At 39.0% G+C, this 13,829-nt stretch overlaps 1 protein-coding gene across 5 annotated transcripts in view; it reads right to left on the reverse strand.

Moving 5' to 3' along the window:
* Positions 1-2,648: 2,648 nt before the first annotated feature.
* SNCAIP (synuclein alpha interacting protein) overlaps positions 2,649-13,829 on the reverse strand; it is an 88,309-nt gene continuing 77,128 nt past the window's right edge. For 4 of the 5 annotated variants that reach the window (XM_005488427.4, XM_005488428.4, XM_026794435.2 and 1 more), the window contains 4 exons: positions 12,784-12,876; positions 9,291-10,359; positions 7,401-7,468; positions 2,649-3,216 (listed from right to left, as the gene is read on the reverse strand). In XM_005488427.4, the coding sequence (XP_005488484.1) occupies positions 3,132-3,216; positions 7,401-7,468; positions 9,291-10,359; positions 12,784-12,876 (1,315 nt within the window). In that variant the 3' untranslated portion in view covers positions 2,649-3,131. The remainder of the gene's footprint in view (positions 3,217-7,400; positions 7,469-9,290; positions 10,360-12,783; positions 12,877-13,829) is intronic. The other variant, XM_005488429.4, reaches the window with a different exon arrangement.

Here is a 13,829-nt window from a genome sequence, read left to right on the forward strand (position 1 = left end):
CCTTCCAGACACTGCTTTTTATCAAGCTGGTCTCTCTTCTGCACCAGCTTGCCCCAAAACACCTTTCTGTTTCAATGTGCTCAGGAGCCATGGATATCTTTAACCACACATCCCAAACAGCTCCTGGCATCATATTATCTCTTCTAGTAATCTGCATTGCCCTAGCATACTTGCATTATGCAGCAGATTCTCCACATGCTGTATAAGAATACACTTTGTAAATTGCTACATTGCAGAGAGCAGATAACTTTTAAATCCTCAAGACTCTAGAGTAAGCAGTTTCTTATTTCCAGGATTTGACAATATCTACATCTTGATCTGCTTCAAATCCTTTCACTGAAATTCAGTTTTATCCCCTGCTTCAGCTAGGAACAACAGACTGTGGCAGACTTTACACATCCCCAGTCAGTCAAGATCATTCAGCAGGACTGCTGCTTCTGCCATTCACATGAACATAGTCAACTCTCTTCTTCTCTGCATTCTCAAAAATGCAGATTGCCAGTTTGTTTTAAGCCCCTCTATCAGACACAGAATTTCTCTTTTTTAATTCTCTTTCACCACTCTGGCAATTGCAGCACATATGTCTCTTCTCATTCTACTTTCAGATTTTTCATATGCACACAGATGACAGGAGGCCCAGTTAGAGGTATTGCTGTTCCTGACTCACAGATATTTTTGGAAGTTTGGTTGTTTCTTTAAACAGGTCAGCTAGCGTGCGAGGTTTATCACTTTAGCTAAAAAATCAGAGTGCTGCCAAGTGGCAGATAAGAACTGTGGAAAGAATTTCTGAGTTTCATTTCCGCAAGTACAGGCTTTTATTTTTTAATATTGTGTGGGTTTTGGGGTGGGTTTTTTGTGTGTATGTGTGTAGTGTGGCTTTTTTTTTTTGTTTTGGTTATGTTGGGGGGTGGTTGTCTGTTTGTTTGGGGTTTGTTTGTTTGTTTCCCTGATGTCTCAGCTGGCCCTGTATTTTTCCAGTAGTATTCTGTGCTTACCCAGGGTGCCTGGGGCATTCAGGCATCTTGGCCCTTGCAAGCTGTGTGGCATCGCCCTGAAGACTGACACAAAAAAAGACATTTATCACACCTTATTGGAATAAGTATCCCAATATAACCAGTTAGATGGTGCCTAGGCCAATTCTGACCTTCGCTGCTGGGCCACAGGTAGCTCTGCGGTGTTATACCTCAAAGATACCTTGGCTGGCGGCAGAGTGCAGCGGGGCACAAGACAGGACTCCGTTTACCTCAGGGGAGAGCTTCTGGCGATGGTGAAGAGAAGAAGGGAGCGGATTCTGCTAGAAGGTAGCCAGATGTTTATTCCATGAGCACAGATATGTCTGCACTGGGCTACTGCTGATAACAGAATGGCGCCGCATGGTCTCATTCACATTTTAAGCTCAGGACAGGGGAAGGGGAGGGGACAGGTGAGTCACCAACCAGGTGAAGGGGCAGGGTCTCCAGGTACTAGGGTCACCTATCACACGACGCCTTGCTGGTATGTTAGCCTGATTGACAGGGCACACTCAGCGAGGGGCGAGGGGGAAGGGAGAAGGTAAAACAGGATATTGCAACACACCACAACAACACCTAATTAAAGGCATCCAAATAGTAAGTAACTATTCCTATAGCTTTACTATCTCAGCTCCCCTGTAGTAAGTAGGAAGGGATTAGCTAATTCTCTGGGCAAATATGACATATCTAATAGGCAGAATGAATCATAATCAGGAAGTTTTTCTCTCCTCACTGACCATAAATGAAGCCTAAAGAAAAGGCAAGAGAAACTGCACAGAAATTAACTGCATTTTACTTAATCAAAATCCTCATGTGCCCACATTTTTTTTAGTTACTAGTTCTGCATTTGCAGGAATTTAATTATCATAATTTTTTTAAAGATTATAATTTTTATGTCCCTGCCCACTACTGGGAGATTGGAGCTCAATGATCTATAAAAGTCCTATCCAGCCCAAACCACTTCATGATTCTATGACTGTCTTTGTGACAAAGAAAAAATTTCCTTGGCAAACTTTCTTTGACTTCCCTGTGTTATATTAGAACAGTCAGCAAAACAAATCCTCATGACTTTGAATCTTTCTCAGAAAACTGTAGCAGTCTTCAAATGGAAATAAATCAACATATCAAAACAAAATAAAGCAAATGTATGCACACATATTTGCTATAAATAAATGTGACAAGTAAAGATTGCCTAGTAGTCTGCTTTTGGATGTTGTGCTGTAGGATGCATTTGAAGAATGTACTCATAGTTTACCAGAAACAAAGTGAATTAATTCATTTTCTCTGAAAAGTTAAAAGAACATTCATTAAAGGGATCATGACAGCTTTGAGAGAATGTGGATTAGAGTTTCAGCAGATTATGCAGTAACAGCTCAGCAAAGCTGAGCACACTGCCAGTGCTTGGCAAGTAGCAGTAATTGGTAATTTAAAACTGCATTTACACAGGTTTTAAAAAAAATTCTACATGTTTTAAAGCTGATAAAGGACTACTAAATATTAAAGCAATTTTTGACACAACTAATTGACTGAAATCCAGAAACTGGATTTGTCTAATTATCAAATGAACATCAAAAAGAACAAAAAAACCTTATAGCTCAAAAGAGGAAATGAATTACAGGAATATCTGCACTCAAAGTATCCTATTAACACCGTCTTTATTTCCTTTTTACAAAAAATAGAAATAACAACAGACAAAACATACTAAAAAAACAATCAATGCTTTTGCCTTGATCTCACTGAGGAGCTGCTCAGGCAGAGTCCTGGATGAAACTTTGACAGTATATGCTGCTGACAAAGGGAAATAAAGATATATGACAATATATCCATGCAAGACACAAAGTACAAAACGTGTTCGGTGGCCTAACAAACATTTTGGAGGTTGCAAGTGTCATAACAATTTTCAAATTGTTACTTCTGCTCACCCATGCCTTTACACAGCACAGCTTACAAACAAGTTACATATACACATATATCATAAAAAAGATTTGTATATGGTATAACTGATACAAATTAAGGCATCCTAACAGCTGCTGTTTTGCTGGTGAGGGCTATGTCTCATATAAGTGTTTCAAAAGGCTATATTTCAGGTATTTCAAACAAAGTGAGACATCATGACATGTTTTACAGGAAGAATTCCTGCAGCTCTGGCTCTTCAACACTCTTTTGACTGTCAGATTTCTGGATTTTCCAGTTGATGTCATCATGCCTGGAGAAAAAAAACAGAGAAAATTACTCAGTGGTAACATTAAAAATATAAAGGGGTTGGCAATGTGTTTATTTACCCTGTTTTGTTTCACTTGTATGTATTCAAATCTGAATTAATCTTTCTCTCTGGGCTCATTTTCTAGACACATGCTAAACAAAATACTTCTTAATATTGTGGATTTTTTCTGAGTTATAACTTCATTCTGAAATCAAACCTGAAAACCAATGGGATGATGAGAAGCTTTTTAAGTCACAGCACTAATTAGTGTGCTGTTGTCATGTTCTTGTAATAATGCAAAGAATATAAAAAAAAATTTCCTTGTACTTTAGAGGAAAGTATCACAATGATGGAAGGATCCACTACAATCAATATTAGACATATCCTATTGGTTTCTGACTCTGCCTGTAACAGAATTATCTTATCACAGTTAATATCATCAGAGAGAAATGAACCTCTCTATCTATTGTGTAGGATATTTGAATGAAGCTTGCCAATTAGAGTAGAAAAATTAAGCACAACATATCTGTAGCACTCATTTTCTTCACTTCCTTTCATATGCTCTTGCTCTGAATTCCCAGTATGTTCACCTTCTCTTCAATTAACCCTTCTAACTGATTGTTCACTAAGTATCTAATCCACAGCAATTTTCAAACCTGTTAAGAGCCTCAATTTTAGTTATTAGTACTGAAGAGCAAAACTCCTACAATACAACCATGACTGGCTGGTTTGCTGCTGTAAAGGACAGACACTAGAGTGAGACCAAGAGTGTGCATTAAGGAGTTTGCCCTTTAACTCATAAGCCTGACTCTTGTAAGCTAGAATAGCTTTATTTCAATCTACAACCATCACAAAGAATCAAACATTCCCAATAAACTTACACTTAGGATGGTTAGTTAACCTGGTGGTTACTTCAGGGTTTAAGAAGCTGACCTCATGGTTTTGGGTCCTAATAAGAAATGCATGAGGGATCATTCTATTTTAAACCCCTCTTTATTCATCTACATTACAGCTGTCACATACCCAAGGCAAGATCAAAAGGCACAGAATTGAGCCAGACCAGACAGATTTTGCAGAACTGAGTCTGAGGAGATAAAAGAGGAGCTTAACTCTTTGCTGTTCCTACAATGTTGGCATTTCAGGCGCATTGCTGTTACCATAGCATTACCTGTGTATTTTACTGAAGGATGCTTTATAACGCCATGGGTGAGTTCCCCATGGAGAGGCTCACTAGGCCCACCAAAGAGCCCTTTGGCAACTCTACAGCTGCAGTGTGACCTCAAAGAAAATTTCTGGCTAATGCAGATGTCTCTAGGCAACAATACTGAACAGATATGCTTTTTACAATTGGAAAAAATGTATCACTAATATTGCAAGTTAGAAACCAAATTTCTAATTAAATTTCTAACAGATTCTAGTGCCTATATGGCCACTAATACATCCCCTGATGCAACAAGCAGTGACACGTGATCACAACAGTTCACCAGAGAACAAATGTAAATCTTCTGTGACAAAGTTACTTTCACATTCATGTTATACTCTACTAGTATAGTTACTAGCTACTGGTTAGTAATTAGGTAATGGTTACTATTTTGTTGGACATAGAGATAAGCATTCTTTTTCTGGAGAATATATTTGAAGATGTAATTTATCCATATTAGGCCTAGCAGTGGGATATGTATTAGCTTAGACCCACTTGCTGTTTTAGAAGCATGCCCATTTCACTATCAGACAGACATGATGATGGATTCTGCCGAGTGCCCCCAAGTAGGAAGCAATTTTTGCTGTTCATAGCTGTACCTATGTACAGGGTTTTATATTGATACGGTGAGTTACTGTTTATTTTAATGTAATGCAGATCTCAGATGACTCAAAGTGTGGGAAGGAACTGTTCATTCGCATACAGGTAAGATGGAAAAAGGCTACAAATATTTGCTTGGAGTTGTAATATGCAAAAATAATCCTTCCAAAAGAGGAAAAAATATCCCAAACCATCTTACACATCCAAAATTTCCTTCAAGGCTTTAAGAAAAATAGAGTGTATCAAATTTAAATAGGCCACTAAGAAATTTCGCAGAGTCTTCTACTATTAAGCTGTGACCAACTTGAAAAAGTAAACTACAAACCCTTAATGTACTTTGGGGTACTTTGAATGAAAACAAAAATAAAAAAAAAAAACAAATGAAAAGAACAGAAGCTGAAGAAAAAGTGCTGGAAACTAGCTGGGAGGAATGCAATCTCACTGAAAGCAGATTTTGTATAATGACGTCAGATTTCAGAAAATGCTAATGAAATCCCCTGTTATAAGGGTGTAGTGTCACAATGGGCCTGGGAGAGTGTTTAGAAATATAAATTCCCAATGTAAAAATCTGTAAAGTTTTTAACCACCAAAGACTGTCCTGTTTTCCAAAAAAGTTCTTTATTTTTTTCAAAATAGTTCTGAAATGCTAATTATGTAGTGTCCCCAGACTATCCAGGGAAAATTCAAACAGTGTCCAGGAGGTTGTAATGCATACAATGGTGATGTTCTTTTAAGATTTAAATGTCACAACTACTGGGCATCATGTAGCTGACAAATGACAGGCACCCATTTTGCTATTCAAAAATCACAACATATGCTACAGGTCATTACAAAGGCTAACTTAGAAGTTCTGAGAACCTTCGGTCTGTGTCCTGATTTCTGAAAAGCAAAATACAACTCCCATTCTTTTGTGATGTTTGGAAATCTCATGCACAGACTTGGGCACACAGTTTGCCCACCTCCTGATTTGTGGGCACTGTAACACCTCCTCCAGCTGTGCCAGTTGTGCACTCTGCTCCTTGCTTCCCACTCTCTGGATCTCCAAGTGTCTGTGGTAATGGGGGCTTTAGGACATGGTGCCTGCACCAGCAGTGCCTGGAGGGATGGCCAAGAGCTTGTGCGCAGCCATCACCCTCCCAGCAAGGGACTCCACAGCCCTGCAGTGGCAGCCAGACATTCCCATCCCTCATTTCTGGGAAAATGCCACACTGCCATTCTCACAAGAGCAGCATGCACGGCAAGTGACAAATTACAACAACTGCTTACACCTAGGAGATGGCTCTAACATAAGAATGAGATTAATAATTTTGTATTCCTCTACAGGCAGCTGGATGTTTTGACTGGAAGCTTCCCATTGATGCTCCCTTAGACTGCTGCTATCCAGTTTTCTGCACAAAAGTTTCCCTCTTTGTTTTCAGGAGAGAATGAAACCTCTTGGAAATCTTACAGTTTCTGGTTTCACATAATCTGTGCCAATGGCTTCTGAACAAGACTCACATTTCTGTTACAGAAACGGAGTTTTTAAGTATGGGAAGGTCCTGGCAATAGAAAACTAGTGAATGGACCCCCCTTCCTTCATATATTAGATATTTAGAAAACACTAACTTGAAAGTTAGGAAACTTAGGGTCTTGAACAGCAGAATAACTAATTTCAAACTAACTTTACATGTCAGTTTAACAGAAAAAGAAAAAAGGAATTTGTGAGTGTTAAGAGTTAAATGCAAATGGCAGGTCATTTTTAGAGAGCATTTGCTTATAAAATAAACATTTTATCAACTGTTGTTTTTTCCAAAATATCTTTATGTAATTGAGGGACTGGTTTCCATCTGACTGAATAATCTTGAGGGAACAGGACTAAATTAAGGAGTTTGAATACAGTCAGAGTTAATCTGATATTAAAAAGAGTTAAAAAACAGACTAAACTTCAAGGTCTAAGGGAAAATAAGGAAAATGTGTGAAAACAGAAGAGCACTTATTCTTAAAGTAAAGCATTCTGCTTCATGCTCTCTGTATTCTCTTTAGAGATGAACTGTGGTCTTTTTGCTCTTCTCATGAGAGGAAATTTAATTTCCATTCTCATCTGGTACTTGACTTTTATTCAACAGAGGCAGAACGCCCAGCCAAAGTCTGCTATATACCCTAGTGGATTTATGAGCATGAATACTTTCTGTACTTGCTTGGAACTGAAATCCTGTAGCCAGTTCAATGGTGACATCAGCAGAAATCCATCATAAATTTTTGCTTTTCTAGGAATTTAGATGTTCATCTACTTCCCCTCTTGTGAATCAATCAGTTTGAGTGCTTCAATTACAATGTTAAAAAACACATACAATTTGAGAAAAGAAGGCAACAGAGATGCTAAACATTACCAGGCAAAAGCACATACCAAGCATAGTTACACAGCTCTTCATTCAACGTGCTAGAAGAAAGACTGGTGTAGCTGAAGTAAGGATCCTAAAGAAGTACAACATCATAACAATTAAGGGCATGCACAGAGCTTCCCACATGCATAACATGGAAATTAACTAAAACATGCAGTCAGATAGCCACAGTAACATTTAAACAGATTTCCTTTTTGCACCTGAATTTGTTACCTCTTTGAGATATGTGCTGTGGTTCTTTGGGTTGGTATGAAAATTTATTCTTTCCACGGTTCTGATGCTGGCAGCAGTAAAATGCAAACATGGTCTCTACACAGAACAAGCATTTTATACTGCAAGCATCAACACTGTTACAATTACCTCATACAATCCTTCAAATTTCTTAGGGAACTACAAAAAGTGCTCATGGACCTGCAACCTATCAGAGCATCTTTGAAAACAGATAGTCTTATGAAATAAGTCTGTCACTATGAATTATGTCTTCATAGTCCGTCACTATGAAATCTGAATCACCCATTTAAAAAAAAGGCATTGTGTTGTAAAATTACCTTGTTAAACTGGCTGTTCAACGAGATGGTGCATGTCTTTAAAGACTCAAATCAGTAGTTCATATTGTGATTCTAAGTCGACTAAGAAATGCAGTCCCACTTTTATTTAGCCCTTTAGGTCTCCTTTGAATTTTTCACTGTTTCATTTAATTTCATTTCAGTTTGCAACACCAATAGCTATCAATGGTCCAATAGCACCCACTAATATGGACTATTCACTATTTCCCAGTTCTTCTTTTCATTCTTTCTTTTGCCTCCTCTTTGCCTAAGATTTTCCTGTATTTTTCTCCCATTAACTTGTCATACTTTATACAGTATATAATTTACTACTGCTGCCCCTCCTCCTATTAGCCTGCTTCATGTTTTTTTATTTTGAAATTATTGTTTTGCCTCATGTCTTTCCATCTACTGCTTCCCTCCCTGCCTGTCTTCCACAGCGGATTAAGACATCTACAATTCCCTCTCACTCATCTCTATTGTATCTCCAGATGCTCGCACTTCACTCCACAAACATACGGCATCCACAGTATTTCCTACATCTGTCTCTTCTATTCAGTACAAAATCACAGAATCACAAAAGTAACTAGGTTGGAAAAGACCTTTGAGATCATCGAGTTCAACCTATGACCTAAAACCTTGAAAGATGCATTTGCTCCAAGTATTTTCTCCTCTCTTTTAAACAAGAGGACCAGTCTTTAAAGTGCACACAGCCCTCTTTCCCTTAGGTTCCCAGAAAAGACACTCTGCTGTAGAGAGGGAAAGATCTGAACACAGTATGTTTTCTGACAGGCCAACCATAAGCTCTGGCACAAGAAGACTCTGTGCTATGAGTCCCTATGGCCAAGGAAGACTTACTGCTGACAGCTTCAACACTTAGGGTTGGCTGTAGCTCCCACAGAAGCATGAAACACCATTTCTGCAATATTTCCTGTTATTTTTCTTATTCGGTTGGCCTCACCAGTCTTTACTGGACAGGACTAGTCCTTCAGTTATTTACTCCTAAGAAAATGCATGGTTTCAAGACTGGCATTCTCATTGTATGTTTTGTCACTCACTGCAGCACCAAACATCATTTCCAAGTGAATCACATCTCTGTGGAAAGCTTTCAACACAGAATATGGGAATCATGGGCCCTAAGAGCACAGACTCTATACATAAGCAATATCTGCCACTCCTTGGAAAATTCTTCGAAAACTGAAGTGGATGGGCTTTCTGTAGGTCAAATACAATAAAGTATTTGTGTGTATTGTTTTGCAATAGAAAGGCAGAAGGAAGAAGCTGTCACACTTATGCATTACTTAATGAGACAAGAAAAGAAAAGGCCCCTCCTTCTTTCAGTGTACTCACTGGCTTGTTTCTTCCTTTTGAGACAACTGCTGGATTTCCCTTGCTTTCTGTTGTCTTCCTTCCTAGTGAGGTAAAAGGCAGCGTTGAGGAGGTTTTGATGAGGTTTGCTGTTTGACAGTTGTTGTTGTTATTTTGGTTGCCACTCAGTGTCTCCATTATGGAGCGAAAGGCTCCAAAAGGCCTTTTCAGCTGGTCCCCTGCATGCTCCCCAGAGCTGGCTGGAGCCCGCACGACTCCTTTGCTCCGGTCTTTATCCTTTTCCTCATTCAGTTCTGATTCTGCTAGCTCCACCTGCACCACAGGCTCCTCAAAAGTTACTCGAAGTTTCAAATTTTGAGAGGTCCTGCGCTTTGAGGATGGGGACTTGAGAGCACTCTTTGGGCTGGTGGCAACCTTCTGGGCAGTAGCACTGTCAGTGCTGGATGGAGAGCTGTCTGCACAGAACTGGTTCTGAGGGACAGTGCCAGACTGATACGGGGCTTCATTATCCGCATCGCTGCTCTCCGAAGTGGGGGAAGGACTGTGGCCGTCCACAGACTTAGAGACCCTGATGCCAAAAGGGAAGCGCCGTCCTGCTGTGGAGGTGTGCTTCTTCAGCATCATGTTCAAACTCTCTGCGCTCTCAACACTCTCCACTATAGGCTGAGGCCTTGGTTTGTCAGTTCTTTTCACAGGGGTGTTCTTGTGGTCCTCAGAATTAGCTGAATCTGTATCAGACTCGCTGAGAGACCGCTGCATCAGCTGCCTCAGTCGGGCTAACTTCAACTCCCTTTTCTCTGGCAAAATCTTCTTCACGTTCTTGGAGGATGCATGAGCATCCTGAAATTCCAAAGTCAGCTTTTCCTGCATACAGACATTTTCAGAGATTTCCTTCCCCAGCAACTGGCGCAAGATTTTATCGGAGTCCTCATCTTTTATCTTAGCTCGAGCACGAGTAGATGTGCTCGTTCCCAAGCTGCCAAGAATCTGAATCCCATCTTGGGTGTTCAATTTACTTTTTGGGGGAGACAATTCATCTACTTCAGATGGTTTCCACTGGGGTGTGCCAGAAGCAGGAGATGATGGCAAGCTTAAAGAAAAAAAGAGGAAACATCACAGCAAAATTAAGGCATATCTAAAATGTGAAAGTGGCATTTCCAATATATGTGTCTGTCTTAGTTTATTGTTACTTATCCTTTTCATTGCTACTCATATGGAATTCATTACTGTGATGCCACAGCAAAGATTCCATAGAGAAGGATGTAATACTGTTTTTACTCCTATGTAGAGTTTGAGTGCCTTCATTTTCTCTCACAAAAAAAAAAAAAAAAAAAAAAAGCAAACATCCTTAAAATCAAAACTTAGAATGGCTATTCAAACATCAAATATGACTTTATGAGGAAAACTCTAGAGAAATTACTCCTATTTGTGAGAGTTGACATGCAAAAAAATCTCCACAAGGCCAAATCTCTACTATTCAAGTCACATCATAATACAAAACTAGCTCATTTTAGGTCCTGTTCAAGTACCACCTCTCTGCATAGCATTGATTTCATAAATCTAAACTGCATCTGGTATTAATAATAACAACCATATAAGACCTCATAAAAAATCTGGGCAATTTGCACTGAAAACCTTTTCAGATATGAAATATTGAAAAGCAAGAGAAAGGTGACATGAATGTATTTCATACTAATAGAATAATAAATTAAATTTAGAACTCCAACTCTTTTACAGAAAGAAACAGCAATTTCAACAATGCCTGATTTGTGAAGAATGTAAATTGCAGAGACCTTTTCTTTTCCCGTGACATATGCTAGAGCTCATAACACTTCACATTCCTACTTTAAACCACTTTTCCTCTAAGCAAGGACAAGGTGACAAAATTTAGGTTCTTGTGAGGTTGGTAAGCACTTCCTGCTCTGATGAGTCCGTAGTTCTCACAGTGTAAAAAACTCACATGCCTATACTAAACACTAAATTTTCAATTAATTTTATGCCTCTTTTTTTTTCTTGAGGCAAACCTAAACACTCTGAAGAACATGCATTTATCTACAGTGCACATTCCTAATAAAAGGGATATGTTCTCTTAGATCTGCTACTGCCTCCTTGGATGATGAAAATATCTACAAGTGAGTTCGAACTAGAAGGAAAAGTAGTAGCCAAGTATGAAATAAAATAAATAGAGTGTAATTTTCAGACTCGGTGACTTAACCAAAATGAAGTTGAAGCCTATCCTTTTACAGGAATAATGAATGATGAGGGATTTGCTTTCACCTGATCTTATCTGGTACTGAAAGTAAAACAGTCTTGGTGCACACCAGAACTCAGATGAGAGACCACTTGGAAAGATCAGGCAGCAAAAATCACAGAAACCAAATGAGCTGGAAAACAGCTTTGGGTCCCATTGTCCCTGTTAAGCTGGCACACAGGGAAGACAAAGATTCCTAAAAAAAGGCAACCCCCCCTTTTTCCAGTGTAGTTTTCTACTTCAGCAGGAGTTCAGAGCTTACAGCCCTTTCCTAGCTGAACTTCCTTTACACAAATGCGTCTCCAACCCTAAAGTCTTTGTTATCTACAACTGCAATTGTTTGCACTTTGTCTGAAATAGTGACACATGAAATTCAGGGCCATGGAGCACTTGTACAGGAAAATGCTCAGAATTCTGTGAGAATTGAAAAAAAGCAGTCACTGACTCTACAAGTTCATACTTGATGACCACAGCTCTGAATGTCAATGGCTGCAAAAGCTTTTATGCCAGCTTTACATTTTCACATACATGCAGCCCCCTAACAACTCTGAAATAGGGAAAGCACTGTATATGGCTTCCAGAGAGGAAAATAGATTAAAAAATAAGGATAAACCAAGCTCTATTTGCATGTGAGTTACTTTATTTCTTTCAAAATCATCTTCAGATTACTGTAAGAGTGAGGTCATGCTTGCTTCATCTGCTTCCATGCAGATCTCTCACTGTCAGAGAGACCCAGTCCTCGGTCTCCCTCTTCAATGTCTGAAACTTGTGTTTCTTTCTGTGACTTCTGATAGGATATGTAAACAATAGGTTCCAGAAATTTGACTTTTTATACAATCTAGAGCAGGTCAAATATTTAATGAGTGTAAGGAACCATATTAATAAGAAAGCATGGTTTTTTGGTAACTTTTTATAACTTTACTGCTAAAAGTAATGTATGAACAAAACATCAACCTTTACATCTTTCCTAGAGCTTCTAGGATCTTCTGCTGTTCATCTAATTCAAAACATACTACATTCCACTGTAAAATTGGCTTTCTCTCTATTGAAAAGCAAGGACTATTTAGTTTATACTCAGGAATTTCCAATATTTATCAGCATTACTTACTGTCAAACTCTAGCTCAGCTTCAAGTCCACGAGGTAGCCCCACATTTTCCTTACAGAACACATCTACTATTTAGCCAGATCACAGCTTCTCCTGATAACTGGTATATTATGAAAATGTGCAAATCCAGGCTGCAGTACAGTTCCAGTCACCTTACCTTGGGGATGTGGGCAGTGACTTGCCCTCTGACCGCTGGGCTTCTAAAAGCTGCTGGAGCTGGTTCTGTAATGTCACACGTTCCACAGTCTGCCTGCGAGAAAATGTAAGACTGTTTACCTCAAACTGTAAAACTGACTAACTTACTTATGTAAGTTACAGGAAAACTGATACTACCCTTAGAATTAAAGAAAGAAGTCCCCTTCACCTGTACTTTATACAATAAATAGAGAACTTGTAAATAAGAACATAGTTTGTGCTTCTGTCTGAATTTCTGCAGACGTTTTGTGATCACTGTAAAAGAATAACTGAGAAAAACTTATTTGTCAGATCCAATTATTATACTCCATATAAGGACAAGCATATGATTATTAAGCACCAGTGAATTTAAACTGACTCACAGAGACAAAAATATGATAAACTTAGGACATTTGTTTCTTACTTGCTCATGGAAAAGAACAGAAAGCACACAGATTAAGCAGTCACTTCGTACGTTCGGTGGATGGCCTTCATCATCTGAGCAACAGCTCAGGAAACTGCTCTCTCCCTTTCTATTTGCAAACAAGCTCAGAGAAAAGTTTCTGCCCACTGGAAAGGATTGGTCCAAACTACAGGTGCAGGATGGAGTTGGCTGTTTGATGTTTGTACCACATCTGCTTGTTGTGCAACTTTTTAAAGGTCCTACCGGGGCTCTGCATCCACCTTATCCCTGCACTGTAGCTACCCAAGTGTATCACTTTCAGCGTGGTGTTCTGATCTATACTGTTTTTCAGATAACTTTAGAGACAGCACTTAAAAAACTGCAATAGTACCTAAAAATTGTTAATGAGAGTGATATCCACACAAACTCCATTTTCCATTTGTCACCTGTAATCACATCTGCTTGTCCTGCAACATACCTATTTTCCTTGGATGGTCTCAGTTGAGCATTATAACCTACAAACCCTCAAGTACAAGAATGGCAGATTAATTTGCACAAAAAGATCATCTTTTTCCTGCTTCCATACAATTCAGACATTCCATTCTTACATCAGAATACCCCTTTTT

The sequence above is a fragment of the Zonotrichia albicollis genome, chromosome Z (assembly GCF_047830755.1).
Source record: "Zonotrichia albicollis isolate bZonAlb1 chromosome Z, bZonAlb1.hap1, whole genome shotgun sequence".
Classification (NCBI taxonomy): Eukaryota; Metazoa; Chordata; class Aves; order Passeriformes; family Passerellidae; genus Zonotrichia; species Zonotrichia albicollis.